The sequence below is a fragment of the Danio rerio genome, chromosome 15 (genome assembly GCF_049306965.1).
Source record: "Danio rerio strain Tuebingen ecotype United States chromosome 15, GRCz12tu, whole genome shotgun sequence".
In the NCBI taxonomy this organism is placed as follows: domain Eukaryota; kingdom Metazoa; phylum Chordata; class Actinopteri; order Cypriniformes; family Danionidae; genus Danio; species Danio rerio.
Window position 1 is genome coordinate 38,982,060 of NC_133190.1, and position 19,300 is coordinate 39,001,359.

At 35.8% G+C, this 19,300-nt stretch overlaps 1 protein-coding gene across 2 annotated transcripts; it reads left to right on the forward strand.

Annotated features, from left to right (window-relative positions):
* Positions 1 to 814: 814 nt before the first annotated feature.
* Positions 815 to 13,769, forward strand: gmnc (geminin coiled-coil domain containing). 2 transcript variants are annotated; one of them, XM_009291838.5, is made up of 5 exons: positions 815 to 972; positions 2,054 to 2,225; positions 2,545 to 2,624; positions 2,712 to 2,828; positions 7,614 to 13,769. In XM_009291838.5, exons 2-5 carry the CDS (start codon positions 2,060 to 2,062, stop codon positions 8,397 to 8,399), a joined length of 1,149 nt encoding a protein of 382 aa, XP_009290113.1. In that variant the 5' UTR covers positions 815 to 972; positions 2,054 to 2,059; the 3' UTR covers positions 8,400 to 13,769. The 2 variants fall into 2 exon arrangements, with proteins under 2 accessions (XP_009290113.1, XP_073780054.1); XM_073923953.1 differs by having other exon boundaries at positions 2,054 to 2,370; positions 7,614 to 10,519.
* Positions 13,770 to 19,300: the final 5,531 nt, after the last annotated feature.

The window sequence follows — 19,300 nt, forward strand, 5'->3', positions numbered from 1 at the left end:
CGGAAGCACTGTATGTAAAATAAGTTCTTCTATATCTAAATATTCAGTTTTGTCTAAATTATTATAATTTTACAATTGAAAGTGAAATCAGGACTAATCACTTTATGCACTTTATGAACTCAACAAAACATTATGATGCATGTAAATAAATAAAAAAAGGACCATGCTGAATTCCATGGATGCAAATATTACCCTTTATTTAGGTTATATTTATACATATATATGAAAACGTATTAATAATTATTAATATTTTTATTAAATATATTAAAGTTTATTGAACATTTCTTCTAACAAGTTAACTTAATAAAACTTTTGCAAAAAGTTTAACCTGCAGCACATTACAATAATGTGATTAAAACGAACTTGTTAACGGATGCTAAAACTCAATATTAAGTCTCATGTGTACACAGCTCCATTTCATGATTTTCACATCAAGAGCAAAGTTCAAAAACCCAGCGAGTATTAAAATGATAATCTTTCAGTTCTTTGGAAAACAACACACACAGACTGACAGAAATACACAAAAGTACGTTAATGTGTCACTCTGTGGTATGCACCTTTCATTTAACTCGGAGAGGGGGTCATGAACATGTCCTTTAGCTCGTTTGGTTAAATTAATTCATCATGCTTTTAAACTATCAGTTGAGCAATTATACATTAACCCATTTGGACAGCGCGCAGCACCCAGATGCGCACAGGAACCATCCAGCTCTCCATCCCAAAGCAATAAAAAAAAACCTTGCGCGTGGCATGAAACACTCCAGAAACGCCTCTTTCTCTCTCTTATGGTGAACAAATAACGCGCATTGCCTTCAGTGCACATCTGCGATCCAACAGTTGAAGGCGGCACGTCATCAATCTGACAGCTTCACGCCGAATCAGGTTTCTGCTGCGCTCTGGAGCGAGTGTCAAGTTTAGCGCACTTGCTTCTTTGAGTCTTTGGAGAGCTCGCAACATCCCGCAACAAATCTGGTAAGTGTTACTATAAGTACTTTGATATTTTGGGTAGTTAAATGTTTATAGTTATTAAAAAAAACATTTAGGATCGTTGTGAGCAGCCATTACGCGCACTTTTAAGTTGGCGTATTATTAGTTGTTATTAGTTAAAAAGTGCTATATGCACATATTTAGATGTGTCTTATGCAATGACAGTTATTTGACATGTCTAATTAGCACACAAAGACAATGTCAACGCCAATGATGAGCCAATAAATGGACACTGGGGTGCTGCAGTCTGTGCAACACGTGGGTACCGCAGGGAACAGTTGTCAGTTTCAATATATTATTGAGTGATAACACTGAAGATGGAAAGTTTAGCTGTAGATATGGAATTGTTATTATTATTTATTAAGCTGAAAATGTGCATGTTGTCAATATAACTTGAAAGAACAATTTGTTATTCTTATATGTTGATATGTTTTTTTAATATTAAAGTTGAATTTCATCTGACTACATGTTTTAACAATTTTTTTCTCTGCATGTTGTAATTTTGGCACCACTTAAAAGGCTGGCAATTGCAAAATACGCTAGCCTAGCACTTTAGCAGCAGTTCAGTCACTAGAAAGTTATATTACTAGTTAGCCAGACTATGCTAAACAGAAATTACGTTAGGCTGAATGACCATAGCAACAGTACAGCGCTGCTCTTTCCGTTAGAGCAAATATATAGACTAAACAATATATACTGTCAATGTTTATGATTTACACTTTATAGGAAGTATGAGCAAAATGGAGAGTTTTAAAAAGTGTACTTGTTGGTGCTCTTGTGTTTTGCACCTGCTACACATCAGGGCGGCGAAAGTTGCTTAACTCGAATCTCAACTGATTCTGTCACCAAAAATAAATAATAAATAAATTATTTTAAAAATGCAATAATTTAACCATTTTTTAAATTACTGTTATTAAGTTTTCAGAATGTTTATATGTAGTAGCCTAATAATGTATGTCCTAATGCTTGCTGGATGACTTTTATCGATATTTTTCTCGACGTGATTTCATATGCAATTCAATAAATATTTGTGATTGTCTCATGCTGTTGTGACGGATTTTTGCAGAGCACTATGCTGTCCTGCCAAGATCTGAGCTTTGCAGGAGGGCAGCGCTATGAGTACTGCGCCTCGACGTCAGCTGATGGCAGTGTTGACGTTTCCACAACAACGCTGGTCTCCCTCTGGGACGCGGGTCCCCTGGACAACGCTGCCCGCCAGCACGAGCCGCCGCGGCGGGGTAAGTCCTGCAATATGCCGGGATCAGCGGCGCGAGAGGCTTCCCGCCTTGACAAACTGGAATTTTTCCATCTGGGATTTTTTTTCTTCTTCATGTTTTTGTTAGAGTAGCAATGGGCTGTGGAGTATCTGGCTACCTCCAAAGTGTTAGTTCTTTTGGGTACTTTCTTTTGTTTTTAAAGTAGCCTATTTTTTTAATTGATGTTTTGTTTTTATTTTCTTTTTTCCTTCACATTTCACATTGAAATTATCCCTAGACCATTACTAATGAGGATAATGACCTTTTTTCTTTCTTTCTTTAAATCGCCCATTTGTTTTAGATTCACTCCTTGAGAGTGGACTGGGACATCAGCCCACCTGGCATGACCAACTGTCACCTCAACTTCAACGGAACAAACAGGTATTGAAATTGTTGATCATATTTGAGTTACTCAGCCTAGCAGTTGAGACAGTGTTAATGATTGTGGTAACATTTTCCCTCGTGAAGCTCCAAGACACCTTAATGCAAAGAGAGGAAGAGCTGGCCCGACTGCAAGAAGAGAACAACAAGCTCAAAGAGTTTCTAAACTCGTCATATGTGAAGTCTTTGGAGGAAAAATCTAAGGTAAGAAACCTCTCAATTTGTCACAGATATTAACACTATATTTAGTGATGTGTGCAATTTTTTTCTATATTGAAATACTTAACATTACTTCAACTAAAGAAAAGCAAAAATAAAGTTAAAGGGGGGAATCGATGAATGGATATTCAACAAATACAACTGATAACTACTGCAATTAGGCGAGGCAGTGGCGCAGTAGGTAGTGCTGTCGCCTCACAGCAGGAAGGTTGCTGGGTCTCTGGTTCAAACCTCGGCTCAATTGGCTTTTCTGTGTGGAGTTTGCATGTTCTCCATGCCTTCGCGTGCTCTGGTTTCCACCACACTCCAAATACATGTGGTACAGGTGAATTGGGTAAGCTAAATTGTCCGTAGTGTATGAGTGTGTGTGTGAATGTGTGTGTGGACGTTTCCCAGAGATGGGTTGCGGCTGGAAGGGCATGCTGGATAACTTGGCGGTTCATTCCGCTGTGGCGACCCCGGATTAATAAAGGGACTAAGCCGACAAAAAAGGAATGAATGACTACTGCAACTACTGTATATTCATTCGTTTCCTTTTTGGCATAGTCCGTTTATTAATCTGGCGTCACCACAGCGGAATGAACCGCCAGCTTATCCAGCATATGTTTAGCGGATGCCCTTCCAGCTGCAACCCATCTCTGGAAAACATCCATACACACTCATTCACACACAAACAGTACTGACAATTTAGCTCACCCAATTCAACTGTACCGCATGTCTTTGGACTGTGGGGGAAACTGCACCCGGATGAAACCCACGCAAACACGGGGAGAACAACTACTGTATAAAGATGTTTAAGCACACACACACACATACACACACACACACACATATATATATATATATATATATATATATATATATATATATATATATATATATATATATATATATATATATATATATTTACAGTTGAAGTCAGAATTTTTAGCCCCCTTTGATTTTTTTTCTTTTTTAAATATTTCCTAAATTATGTTAAACAGAGCAAGGAACTTTTCACAGTATGTCTGATAATATTTTTCTTCTGGAGAAAGTCTTATTTATTTTATTTTGGCTAGAATAAAAGCAGTTTTTAATAAAAATAATAAAAAAAACATTGTAAGGAAAATATTATTAGCCCCTTTAAGCTATTTTTTCAATAGTCTACAGAACAAACTATTGTTATACAATAACTTGCCTAATTACCCTAAGCTGCCTTGTTAACCTAATTAACCTAGTTAAGTCTTTAAATGTTACTTTAACCGGTATAGAAGTGTCTTGATAAATATCTAGTCAAATATAATTTACTTTTATTATGGCAAAGATAAAATAATTCAGTTATTAAAAATTTGTTATTAAAGCTATTATGATTAGAAATGTCTTGAAAAAAATCTGCTCTTTGTTAAACAGAAATTGGGGGGGGGAAATGGGGGTTAAGAATTCAGGAGGGCTAATAATTCTGACTTCAACTATATATATATATATATATATATATATATATATATATATATATATATATATATATATATATATATATATATATATATATATATATATATAGTTTATCAAATGAAATGAGTGCAGTTAACTCAATATTTACTGAAAATTAATTCTACTCATTTGAAGAGTTTTGAACTCAGTGTTGAAGGTTATGAATTGATTAAATACCTCATTACTTTAACTTAAATGGAGTAAGTTCTTAGTACTCAAACTGATAGATAATGGTTTGAGTTCTCATTTATCAGGTTTTACTGTGCTCAAATTGCTTCGTTTACTCAGATGCATTAAGTTTGCTGTACTCATTAGGATTAGTTTTTGAACTTAAATGGTTTGTTGCAATTGGTTTCCTCAAATGGTTTGAGTTACTTTAACTTGTTGGGTTTTACAGAATATATATATATTGGACTTCAGATGCAAAAACCTCTAAATGCCATCTGAAATTTTCTCCTAAAATGAGCATTTTTATCAGGCTCCTATGTGTAGGTTCAGTAATTTTTACTTTTATGGCAAAAATAAGTTATTTTCACTATCTTTAAAGTAAAATAAATCAACATAAATGAAGGAGGCAAACATTTTTTTTTCATTTTCAACTGAAATTTTAGCCGGCACTTAGAGGTTTTTGCATCTGAACTTTTCATTTATATTATTATAAATTAAATACATACACGTTTATTTACCACTCAGCTTAGTTTTCCTTGTTATAAACCCAGATTTTTACCCTGGGTAATGTTTTCATAATTGTCATTTAGAGGTGGGATCAGCACAGTTTTTTTTCTGATTTTATTAAACCCTACACTGGAACAAAAGCAGAATGGAAGGGTGCAATGTTACGATTAGATGCTTATCTTGTGCCTCATATTTGCAAGCTTTGGAAAGTTAACCCATTGCTGTACAATTTAAAACCGCAGGATGAGTTGTTAAACCATAGATTACTTTTGAACAGTTTGTTGCATGATTAATTAGGATTACACAGGGGAATGACCCAGGGTTAAGTTTAAAAGAAAAAAAAAAGTAAAGCGACAATATCCTTGGAATCACCAACAATAAAGCTGACAGCTAATTAGAATCAACTTAAGGAAAGATTTTCATCCATTTGACAGCACATGTGCTGCAAATCCTCACGACACAAACAAATAATAAAAAAAAATGTGCTGCATTTTCTCACAATGCAAACATTAATAAAACACACTGCTTTTTATCACAATGCAAACAATTTACGAAAGCGCCTGCATTTTCTCATAACACAAAAAGAACAGAACGCTACCTGGGAAGTGGGGCTGAAGTGAATTCATACCTGTTCTATTAGTGCTAGATTACAACTCAGTTTAACATGGTACATAGGCTACATTATACCAAAACTAAACTCTAAAAAATTTTCCCATCAGTTTTCTCGTTATGTGACAGATGCAATATCTCAGAAGTTTGCTCATACTTTTTGGTTTTGCCCTGAGATCTGAGAGTTTTGGAAAATATTTTTCAGTTTTATTCAAATGTTTTCGGGGAAAAACATTAGTCCAGATATTGAATTAGCCCTGTTTAGATGCTCTGACCCTGTGTTAGCATGGTCAAACGCTCAGCAAATATATTATGTTTGGTATAGTGGTGGCTAAAGGGGTGATCTTGATGGATTTGAAGTCCACTTTACCACCTACTTTTCATAAATGGCTGACTGAAATGGTTGCTGCTCTTAAGCTTGAAAGAATTTGTTTTTGCTAGGGCAGATGCTTCTTAAAAGTTAGAAAAAATGGTGACACTTTACAATAAGGTTCATTAGTTAATGCATTTACTAACATGAACTAATCATGAACAACACATGTACAGCATTTATTAAGCACAATTGAACATTTACTAATGCATTATTAACATCCGAGTCCATGCTTGTTAACATTAGTTAATGCACCATGAGTTAACATGAACTAACAATGAACTACTGTATTTTGATTAACTAACATTAACTAACATGAACAAATACAGTAGTAAATGTATTGTTCATTGTTTGTTCATGTTAGTAAATGCATTAATTAACATTAACTAATGAACCTTATTGTAAAGTGTGACCAAAAAAATCTAGGGCCTCTTTCTTGCCTTTTATTTAAGAGTTGAAAGTAGAGCGCTTATGACTCATGAACAATTTTACTCTTTCTTCTTAATGTTTTGAGTTTAATCAAGTAAAACTTAAAGATGTATAGTATTTACTCTATATGGTGCATGTTTGGATGGACTGGTGCTTGTTTTTTTTTTTTTTTGTTATTTGATTCACTTATTTAATATTGTATTTGAAAAAAAAATTCTGTATTTTTTCATTATCTGTATAAAAACACATTATGTGTTGTATAAATGTTTTGTACTTACAAAAAAAGTACTGTTTTGTACTTACAAAAAACGTATAAAATATATATATATATATATATATATATATATATATATATATATATATATATATATATATATATATATATATATATATATATATATATATATATAAAGAACGGAACACTTAGGAAATGTTGCAAAGGGACCCAAAAACGTGACAACCACTGCTGTGCCGTGACTATGGCTGCATCCGAAACTGCATACTTCCGTACTATACAGTACACTAAAATCAGTATGCGAGGCACGTAATAAGTCCGAATTCATAGAATTCGAAATTCAGAATGTGAGAAGAACCCGGATGACTTACTACTTCCGGCGAGATTCTAAAGTGCGCATCCCATGCACGCTGCGCAATCCCATGATGTTCCACGAGAGAATTCATGAATTGGAATGAAGAGACGCAACTGACGCAGGTACGTCACGTGACCATGACAAAATGGTGGATGTAGTACGCCCGAATTGCATTCATACTGTTTTGAACGTACTTTTCTAACGGCCGAGTAGTACGTTTAAATTCAAATGCAGTACCTACTGAGTAGTAGGCGGTTTCGGACGCAGCCTATTATTCAGTGAAGTTAATGATGATCTTTGAAAGATGAGTTTTTTGTTTGCTTATTTTAATATCCTGATTCTCCTGTAGTACTTATTAGCCTAAAAAAACCCTAACCTAAATAGCCGGGTCCGTCAAATTTTAGGGTCTCCTTGAAACATTTAAGTTGTGTTGTGAGAAAATGTGTGTTTTTGTAAAATGTTTGTTCTCTGAGAAGACGCAGTGCACTTTCTTTATGTGTTTGAGTTGTGTCGATTTGCAGCATGTTTTCTCTTAAATTGCAGCACGTTCAGCTCTCTCAACCATTGTATTTTTACGTTTAATCATCTTTTCTGACATCCTGTTTAACAACATTCTCTCTCCTTTAGAAACTTCTTTTTAACGGCAAGGTCCCAGATGTGTCAAGGCACCGGAAACGAATGCATGGTGATTTCCGGAACCTGAGCCAGTTGCTTCACACCAGTGAGGGGAAGCGCACTTGCCGAAACCTCTCTTTGGAGTTTTGCTCTGCAGAAGAGCTAGCAGCCACCCCGCCTCTAGACTCATGGGTACTAGAGACTCTAGGTCTGCAAGACGAGAACACCATCAACCCAGAACGCAGTTTGAACACAACTACCTTCAGCCGTCCACTACCTACTGAAGATCGTTACAGTGTGGACAACACAACTGGCTTCAGTCCTAATGCTGGAACACATTGCGATTACAGCAGCATTGTAGACTCGAGCAGCAACTGCAGTCTTGACACATCCAGTGGCTACAGCACTTCTCAGAGCTTGGGTTCGGATTATTCAACTCTTGATCCCTCAGCTCTGTACACCATTACGTCTACAGGGTCACCGGTCAGCTCTCCACCAGCATTGACAACCGCTCAACACTTCACACCACCACGAGCTGCTTCTACCCCGTATCGACCTCAGGATGTAAGTCCATACTACAGCACACCAGGCTGTGGTTCCTCCACGTCACCAGGGGGCGACAAACAGCTGTTCTCCACACCTCGTATGTCCCGTAGCAAGACAGATTTAGCATTTAGCATGTCACTAAGTCCACAAAACAGTGTGAAGACGCACAGTTTCCCTCAAGGACAAGCTTTCACACGCAGAGACGCGCAAGGTGGATGGAACTTCACCTGGGTGCCCAAACAATGTTCCTAGAGAGGATCGTTGGAGGAGAAAGCCCCTTTTTGGGAGTGATAACCCAAGGTGCCCCATACTTGCTAGAAACGCAACAACTTATGTATGATAGTACTTTATCATTGCATAGCTTTGTATATGATGTCATTGTAAATATGTATAGTGTTTTTATACATTGTGATCGAAAGGCTTTGTCTTTGATGTTAAATCATGACTGAATTCATTAAAATCACCAATTTCTTTCTGAATAAATGCTATTTTGTTGTTTCTTTTGAAAACATTTGACCCCTTACTTTCGATAATCACCGTCTTTAGTGTTACAATGTTAACAAATATACAAACAGAGCATATGTTACCTGCTCTCAGACACCTAGGTCAACATTGCCTCTTTAATTTTGAACTGACGCATCATAAGTATCAACGTCGTGAGTCCCAAATCTTCTCGTGCTACACCGTTAGCTCTACCCTGTCATTCTCACAGCTGTCCCGCTTTCCTTCCCTCCTTCCCCTATCACTTTCCCTCCCTCTGTTTCTCTCCGGTACGTCTTCTCCATTCTCGCGCCACTGTGAGACAAAAGAGAGGGCCGGCCGGTCTCGAGGGGGACTTCCTCCCCGATCCGCCCAGCAGGTCTGAGACCCCCATGGGGGTCCAACATGGGATACTTACACCCCTCTATCCCTCCCCTCTGCCCAGCCTCTCACTCTCAGCTCTGCCCTCAGGGAGCTGGGGACGGCAGGGAAAGTTTGGGCCCTGAGTTAGCCATGGAGAAGCCAGGGTGAGTGGTCTATCTCTAATGACACGGTTAAGCCCCCTGCAGATGGCCTCCAGATTGAGGAAAGAGCACCTTGAGAGGTACAGGAGCCTGGAAAATAACGGCGAAAGAATAAGGAATAGGAGAGGATACATGATTGGGGGTGACCAAAAGGGAATTTGGCAGGAACAATCAACAGGTTGTAGTGTGAAAAGAATTGACATGATCAGAAAACATTATTATGCAATACTTCTGCAGGGTCCCCACGGGGTCTTAAAAAGTATTAAAAAGTCTTAAATTAAAAAAATCGAAATTTATGGCTTTAAAAAGTCTTAAATTTGCTGTTCTTGGTCTTAAATATTTTTGCACAGGTCTTATTTTTGCGATGTCCATGTAACGCTACATCAAATGCTCATTTGAATTCTATTTGTTGTTGCTAGGTTTTTGGGGTGTTGTAGTTCATTATTTCACTAGTCCAATTGTAATTTGCGCTATTACAACTACAAAAAAGTCAACTTGCAATAGCCAATCAGCTTTCTGTTATACTCAGTGCGCGCGGCGAATGTGACATCATCGCTGTGTTTGCGGAAGTTCCCTTTGAGTGCGCGCGACATGATTTCGGCTGGCAGAGAATGACGTTATTTCATTGACAAATATCGCAAGCGCAGTTTTATAAGTCGGGAGCGCTGTAATACTAGAGAGCGAATCTCTGCTCACGGGCCGGTTTCCTTTGTTCATGGACAAAACTGCTTGCGAGCTCTCAAAAAACTGGCTGCTCACGTGCGAATGATCTGCTCTCGCTCCGTCGAACTCCTTTCGTGCTTTTCCAGAGATGCTTCAGCATAGTATTAGGAATAGTGAACTGATAAAATGAAATACAGTTTAGTTTTACTACAGTAAAGTGTGTTGAATTGTAGAATAATATACCCTAAATTGTAAAAAAAAAAACTAAAGCACTGGGTAGTTTGTTTTTAATACACTTGTTGTTACCATAGGAACTATAGTATTACCACAACAGAGTAATTGAAGTACTTTACTGTACTTTACAATACACTATACAGCAGAGACGTGTTCACTTTATTTTAGAGATAAAATGGGATTGATAGTGGGATTTATTTGAAGAGTGAATAGTACAGTAGGTTATAATACCTAATCAAGTTTTTACCTATTTTCGATCACAGTTACATTTCTGCTTGCCAGAATGACCAATAATTATTGGCTACAAATTGCAACAGCCATGGGAAAGGAGGAAAGTTTTTGTAAAACTTTGGAAAAACTCTGAGGCATAAGTTTGTTAAAACAAAAAATAGGCCGCCAAAAACATCTTCAATGATAATGATTATCTTTTTATTCGTCTGATTTTACTTTGTTTTTTTGGACAGCCCCCTGTCATTTAAAAAAAAAAATCTCAATTTATACGTGTCAAGTATAAAGGCCTTAATCCGTTTTGTGAGTTGTGCAATGCGGTGCCAGGTGAATGTATAAATCTGCATTAAGATGTTTGTTTTTTCTGTAGTTCAATGGTGCATTTAACCTGACTTTAGTACTGTTCAATTTAAATAACTTTATTTTACCCCTAATTTTGTGCTTTTACATTTTCTCTCGCTTGTTTTTGATATTGCGATATAGGTCTTAAAAGTAATACTTAATGGTCTTAAAAAGGTCTTAAAAGGTCTTAAATGTGACATAATGATATCTGCAGAGACCCTGTTCTGCAGACTGTAGGTAAAGATCATTATATTTTTTGATTTTATTCTAAATTACCTAATAATACTGGTAGCACTTTATTTTGATGGTCCATTTAAGTATTAGACCGCCTGCTTAATATCTGCTGATACTGCTCCTTCAACAAACATAAGAAACTTTGCAAGTACATGTCAACTTACACTAACCCCAACCTAACAGTCTACTTATAATCTAATGAGAATTAGTTGACAGGTACGTAGATGCAATGTAACTTAAATTCAACAAACGAACCATCAAAATAAAGTGTGACCTTAATAGCCCCTATGTTCGTTGCTAAGAAGTGGTTAATTGGGAGTGTTGTTGGAAACATTAACATGCTATATTTAAAGTTTTCTTCAGTGGGATTGAATCAAACACATGCATTTTCCTCGTACTGTACCTTTCATGTCACCTCATCCCTTAAAGTGTCTCAAATGATTTGTTCAATTTTTCTAAACTAATCCTTTCCAGTGCCTACTTTGCACTGACTGGTCAGATGACTCATCAATTAGTGTCAGAAACTACAGTAATCTCTATACATGTTAGGATAGAAACAGTGTTTATTTTATTTTATTTTATTTTACCATATAAGTTTATGCTCAAACATCAGAAGAACAAGTTGACCAACCCAGACCTGCATTACAAGCTCAACATGAGCAGTGTGTTTCTCAGTTTTAAATTTAGAGATTATAAGAATCACATGCAAATTTTTGATTAGTCACTGCTGAAATTGCTGGAGTCATGTGACCAGTACAGTTATAGTCGAATTACCATGTTTTTAAATGCTCGCGCAGCGAGGTTGCAGAAAAAAACCCAGGAGTGCTAGCATTTACAGCGAGGTAATGACATCTGATGTGGTACAGAGTTTGTTGTTGTCTTAGAAATAAGTTATGTTAATTAGATATTATATATATTATTAACATAATGCTTTCAGAGTATTATAACAGCTTGTCACGCAGTGATAAGCACCGTTATTCTGCAAAATTAACGTTAAAGTGAGCAGTGTTCATCTGAAAGGTCCATTTGCGATAGCACCCTCCCAATGAATATTGGATAAGATGAAAAGGCGAAGCATCCAGCCCGAAATATACAACTATCTTATTGAAACTCAAAGTGATTTTACTCAAGAGAAGTTAAAGGCCTACAAGTCTTTGGATGCCAACAATGTTGTTCAGTGTGGTCATGTGCAGGAAATAATGTTCCATGATTACCAGATTTAAAACTTTGTAGTGCTAAAACCGAGGTTCTGCCTAGCCAAAGACAAGGAAAGAAGACGAAGCTAAACAAGGCCTGGGTAATCATCAACAAGCAAAACAACTGCATTCTGACAGCGAACTGCACCTGTATGGCAGGGTTTGTGAACTTACGCTTTTACATTTCGTTCTAAGCATTCAGTGTCCGCAGTTTTATTAATCATATTTAACTGATTTTGTTGAAATCATTGCTGCAATCAAAAACGAGTAATGTGCATGATTTAGCATAGTGTGAACTTACCAGATATAAAATGAGAACTGCAGGGCATTTTTAATTAGGTCGTTACTCAATTCTTCTTCCTTTTAGCCAAAGACATCTGCTGTTGGCATTAAAAGAAGTGTGGTGTATGGTAAAAATTAAGAATTTGGCATCCTACTGCATAACACGGCAGGTTTGCTATTGCAACCGGTCTCTTTTTGTGTGTTGTAGGTTGGTAATTAATCTATAGCCAACGTTTCACCTTTTACTACTGCCAATTTTGGCTTCAAAATACATTAAAGTTGTGTCAGTTTATAAGGATTGCACACATGCGCAATTATAATCTTGCACATCTTTAACTTGCACATTAAAATATGTGACATTTATTCCACCTGTTGAATCAGTTAAAAACATCATAGACACTAGGAAAAACATTTCCTGTTTAAAGATCTTATTTTCAGCTTTAAAAAAAAAAAACAATGAAAAAATCCTTTTTTTTTTCTTTTTTTTTTTGACTGAACCAGAGTGTTGAGTGTAGTTTTTGGTTGGCCTACAAAAAAAATGTCATTATCAAAGCACTGAAAATGACAAAAAAAGCGAATGGTACTTGTAGAATCTTGGTAACTCCAAAGTTTAGTTTATAAATTTAAAATTATTTATTCACACTTCAAAAAGATGGCCAGTTATGGGTTTTCATACAGTATTCAGCAGGATCAATTCATGACAACACATTCAGCTCAACCGAAACAGCTCAACAGGATGTCCACAGGGTCTTAAAATCCAACACATCCAATCGCCAACAATACACTACCTGACAAAAATATTGTCATCAATGTCAGTTGTAAGAGCAACAAATAATAACTCAACTTAGTTGATCATTTGGAAAAGTGGCAGAGGGTTGATTTTTTGGATGAATCATCTGTTGATCTGCATCCCAATCATCACAAATACGGCAATAGACGTATTGGAACCCACATGGAACCAAGATTCTCACAGAAATCAGTCAAGTTTGGTGAAGGACAAATCATGGTTTGGGGTAATATTCAGTATGGGGGTTTGCGAGAGCTCTGCAGAGTGGATGGCAACATCAACAGCCTGAGGTATCAAGACATTTGAGCTGCCCATTACATTACAAACCACAGGAGAGGGCAAATTCTTCAGCAGGATAGCGCTGCTCCTCATACTTCTCATTTTATACTGTACATTATTTATGTTAAGTGACAAGACTTTTGTCTAAACAAGGTCAGACCTCAGTCCTAATTAAATAATTAAAAATCAAGGCATGATCATTTTTTATTTTGGTAAAATAAGCGTAATCTAGAGGCCTTTGGCTTTAACATAAGCCACTTCTGAAACTAAATGATCAAGTCAAGTTATTATTTGTTGTTCCTAAAACTTGGATAGGCGACAAGACTTTTGTCAGGTAGTGAACATCTCAATAAATAACATTTTTCTGCTGTGCAAAAAAAAAAAAAAAAAAAAAAAAAAAAAAAAGTGTTTAGTCTTTTAAAGCCTGAAATTCAATTCTTGATGGCCTTAAAAGGTTCTTAAATTTTTTTAGATTTGACTGGGTAAAACCCACAGAAACTCTGAAAAAAATAAGTATGGCTAATTTTAAATTAAATTCCCAAAGACAACCTTGTGTTAACTAGGTAGAGAGAGAGAGCTGGAGTTTTATCAGCATGCCTTCATTAAATTCACATATAAACACAAAAGAGGTGTTAAAAAAACACACTAAGACTAGCACACATTCTATACTTAAAATATATAATGTTTTTTAATAAAAAAATGTTTAATTCATGATCATTACACTTTATTTTTGGACTAACTTCCCTCCCAAAGTATAACTAGGTAAACCAAACGCCTGATGGCTACTGATGGTTATTCATTATCTTCAGGCTCCTGGCTGCTCCTTGCACCACTTCTATTATAACCCACCACACCATTTACACTTTATCAGCCTTAATACACAAAGTACTCAATAATTCTACTTCAGATTATGCTGTCAAGTAATACGACTTTCTCTTTGGCTGGCAGAATGCACACAACTCCCATAATTCATCTGCGATGCGAACTGATTCAGAAGCAAGAGCTCGTGTTTGAGCTGAAGCAAATCATAAATCATAACTCTGCCCGTCCAATGCTAAAGCAGATGTTAGACATTGGGAGAATACTCAACGGAGATAAAGTTAACTGTTAAGCTGGCCGTGTGTGCTTGTCTAATTAAGGAAACCCTGTTATCTTGATCTCTAATAGGTCTGCGGTAATACATCATGTATAAGGTGGAGAGAGTATGCCGGAATGCTGCTCTGCCCGCTGTGATGGTTAATGTGTGTCTATGGCTGTGAAGCTTGAGTAATTGTACACTGTAAACTGGAGCTGCAGATGCAAAATCGCTCGGATTTATCATTCTTACACGCAAAAAAAAAAAGTCTGAGTTGTTTTAAGCTAACATTGGGTCAAATTAAGTATGTACAAACCTAATTTTGAGTTATTTTTTTCCATTAAATGCAAATTGCACTTTATTTAGCCCAACAGTTGAGCTTATATTTAAACCTGTTGGGTTAAACCAACTTAGCATTTTAAGAGTTTGTCTTATTGAGGTGTGAAAACATCTGATCTATTCTGGACAGATACAATAGCTCACACACACAACTCTTAAGTATTTCTTCGAGTTCTTAAAGTGCTTCTGTTGAAGGATAGTAAGTAAACACAAAGCTTCATGTTCACTTTAAAAATGCTGGGTTATTTTTAACCCATGATGATGGGTCAAATATTAACCATTTTTAAAATGAATTTGAAGACAAGTCTAGCTTTATTGTCATTTGAACTACACTTGCCGACACAGTGGAATGAAATGTCTCGCAGGACCACAGTGCCACATAAGTTAACAGATTCATACATTTAAACACAGCACTGGACATAAGAACATTTTTTAAACCTATACATAACTAATGTACTGGAGCGGTAATGTAACTATAGATACACTCACTGGCCACTTTATTAGGTACACCTTACTAGTACCGGGTTGGACCCCCTTTTGCCTTCAGAACCACCTTAATCCTTTATGGCATAGATTCAACAAGGTACTGGAAATATTCCTCAGAGATTTTGATCAATATCGACTTAATCGCATTATGCAGTTTCTGCAGATTTGTCAGATGCACATCCATGATGCAAATCTCCCGTTCCACCACATCCCAAAGATAACTGAATCACTGAGTACAGTTGACTCAATGTCATGTTCAAGAAATTAGTCTGAGGTGATTCACGGTTTACGCCACGGCACGTTATCCTGCTGGAAGTAGCCATCAGAAGATGAGTACACTGTGGTCATAAAGAGATGGACATTGTCAGCAACAATACTCAGGTTGGTTGTGGCATTGACACAATGTTTAATTGGTACTAATGGGACCAAAGTGTGCCAGGAAAATATCCCCCACACCATTACACCACCAGCCTGAACCGTTGATACAAGGCAGGATGGATTCATGCTTTCATGTTGTTGACTCCAACATGATTAATTAGGCAAATAACAATCTTCAAATTTGGCCATTTGAATAAAAAAATAAAATAAATAAACAATATTAACATAGAGCTTCACAATTTCTCTAGATTTTTCTCTTGTAAAAAAAGTTACATTGAAAATTAGTGGATAACAATAGCTGGATTAGTTTTAAAATTAACTTTATTATGGGCTACTTAGGCTGCACAGAACTTAGATGAAATATAATAGTTTGCATAGGCCAAAACTGATTAGCTTAAGTCATGACAGCCAACAGAGGATTTGTTTTGGTCTTCTTAAAGCCTTCTTAGTTAGGTTATTTTCATAGTTTTTGATGTAATAGCTGTCAAAATAGGACAAATGAGCTGATCTATGGGACAAATTCTGGACATATGTCAGTGAGGGGATTTGTCTTTCGAACCACCCAAGCTAATGGGAGATGACCAGCTAAAACAAGCTTGACCAGCTATAGCCAGGCTGGGAGTCCAGCCAAAACCAGCAATGTCCAACTTAAACCAGGATGGTCAAACTGGTTTTAGATGGTTTTAGCTGGTCACTTTCCAGCCTGGAAGTGGCCAAAACCCCTCTAAAACCAGGCTGGTCGACCAGCTAAAACCAGCCAACCATCCTAGGCTGGTTTAAGCTGGATTTTTCAGCAGGGAGTATTGTAGACAATTTACTTTCGTTTAATATGACTTATGTATATCAAATGACTTTTATAAATGTCATTCATGTATAGGCTACGCAAGTTAAATGTCACGGCTTTGATCATTTCTAATGTTTCAGTCTTTTTAAAACAAAAATACACAAGATGTCAGGTTCTAAACTCGTTTGATGCATATTGATACCACTGTATCCAGCTCACAGCACCACCTACTGGACACAAGTAGCTGTACGCATAAACACAACCACAAGCTAAACTCTGAAATAAAGCTATCCTGATCAAATAACCACAATCATCAAGCTGATCAAATAACTTGCACTTTGATTATTTAGATAGATGACCGCGACGAGGAAGTGAGAGATAAATAAATATGCGGCGTTGGTGGAAAGATTGGAGGCGTTTAGGTGACAGCACAAACAGACAGCTCTGTAATACAATGAAAGGCGCAGAGAAAGCCAGAGCAGTTAAACTATTGTTTGTGTTTTGTGGGTGTTTTAGTGTTCCGCTCTGAGGATCGTGTTGCTGCTGTCGCGTGGCAAGTGTGCCTTTCAGGAATGCGACGTGACCACATCACTGCTGGAGAGATTTATACACAAATTAACACAAATCAAGTTGTTGACCAAAGTCTTCTCAGGTCTGTCAAACAAAGATATTCGCTCGGTTATTAATCTTTAATCTTAAATCTTTATCTGTTTTGGAAGGATATATTTGGTGACATAGAATGGGAATGGGTTTTTGCTTCTTCAGAAAAAGCTGTCAAAGTCATAGTCGAAATTAATTATAATCCCAATAAATATCAAACCAGCTACATTGAATAACGCTATTTCCTGTAAACGCTCATTTTTAAAAAAATATAAAGAAACACTTATTCATTTATTTTGGGAGTGTACTCACTGTAAAGAGTTTTGTTTTAATTCTTATTTCTTAACTTAGCTATATTCCCCAAAATTGTAAACTTCGGTTACTCTCTGAACCTTATGGAATTCTGTTTCTGCCACTGACTAATTAAAATCTCTCTCTCTCTCTCTCTCTCTCTCTCTCTCTCTCTCTCTCTCTTTCTTTATATATATATATACATATATATACATATATATATATATATATATATATATATATATATATATATATATATATATATATATATATATATATATATATAGTTAGAATTTTGAGTTATAAAATCAGAATTCCAAGTTATAAAATCCACAATTCCGGGTTATAAAGTCAAAATTCTGAAGTTATAAAGTCACAATTCAGAGTCGCAATTGTAACTTTGTAACTCAGAATTCTGACTTTATAACTCGGAATTGCGACTTTATATTGCCACTTTATAACTAGGAATTACAACTTTATAACTGGGAATTGCGACTATAACTCGAAATTCTCACTTTATAACTTGTAATTGCGACTTTATATCTTGGAATTGCGACTATAACTCGAATTGCGACTATAACTCGAATTGCGACTTTATAACACAGAATTGCGACTTAACTCAGAATTTAAACTTTATTGGAATTGCAACTATAACTTGGAATTCTGACTTTATAACTTGGAATTGCGACTATAACATGGAATTCAGACTTTACAACTCAAATTTGCAACTTTAAATTGCGACTTTAAAACTCCAAATTCTGACTTTATAACTCGGAATTGTGACTTTATAACTCAGAATTCCGACTTTGTAACTCTGAATTCTGACTTCATAACTCGTAATTGCGACTTTATATCTTGGAATTGCGACTATAACTCGAATTGTGACTTTATAACACAGAATTGCAACTATAACTCAAAATTCTGACTTAACTCGGAATTGCAACTTTATTACTTGGAATTGCAACTATAACTTGGAATTCTGACTTTATAATTTGGAATTGCGGCTATAACACGGAAATCAGACTTTATAACTTGGATTTGCAACTTTATATTGCGGCTTTATAACTCCAAATTCTGACTTTATAACTCGGAATTGTGACTTTGTAACTCTGAATTCTGACTTTATAACTCGGAATTGTGAGTTTATAACTTAAAATCGCAACTATAACTTGGAATTCTGACTTTGTAACTTGGAATTCTAACTTTATAACTTGGATTTGCAACTTTATAACTCAGATTTTATAACTCGGAATTCTGACTTTATAACTCGGATTTGCAACTTTACATTGCGACTTTATACCTCCAAATTCTGACTTTAAAACTCGGAATTTTGATTATAACTCGGAATTCTGACTTTCTAACTTGGAATTCTGAATTTGTAACTCAGAATTGCAACTATAACTCTGAATTCTGTAACTCTGAATTTCAACTTTATAACTTGGAATTGCAAGTTTATAACTCATAATCTGACTTATTAATTTTAATTTTTAATTTTTATTTTTTATTAATCAGCGGTGGGCTTTCGTAGAACCTAGACTTCTCATTGTAAATGTATTAGTAAATTATAGATTTTTCAGGATAAATTTGACATCTGTAAATGTATCCATAAATCCTTTTTAAATTTCAGAATAGATTTTGATTTATATGTGAACTTCTTAAAAGACTAATGATTATATTGCATGTAAAAGTCTTTCTTGGTTAAAATCTTTTATACTTGTATAATTTTCTGGGATTTATTTATGTACTCTTTTTAATCGCTTTGTGGTTTTGTCTTTGGAAATATTCTTTCTTGCATAAAAAAATACCACAAATTAGCAAATAAAAACATTTAAATTCGCACACAACCACGAATGCATGTATAAATAAAATATTACTGTGAAAAAATAAGCAAGAAGGTGTCATTGTGTAACACAGAGAGCCCTTTAACATAATAGTCAATGATTGGCTGTTG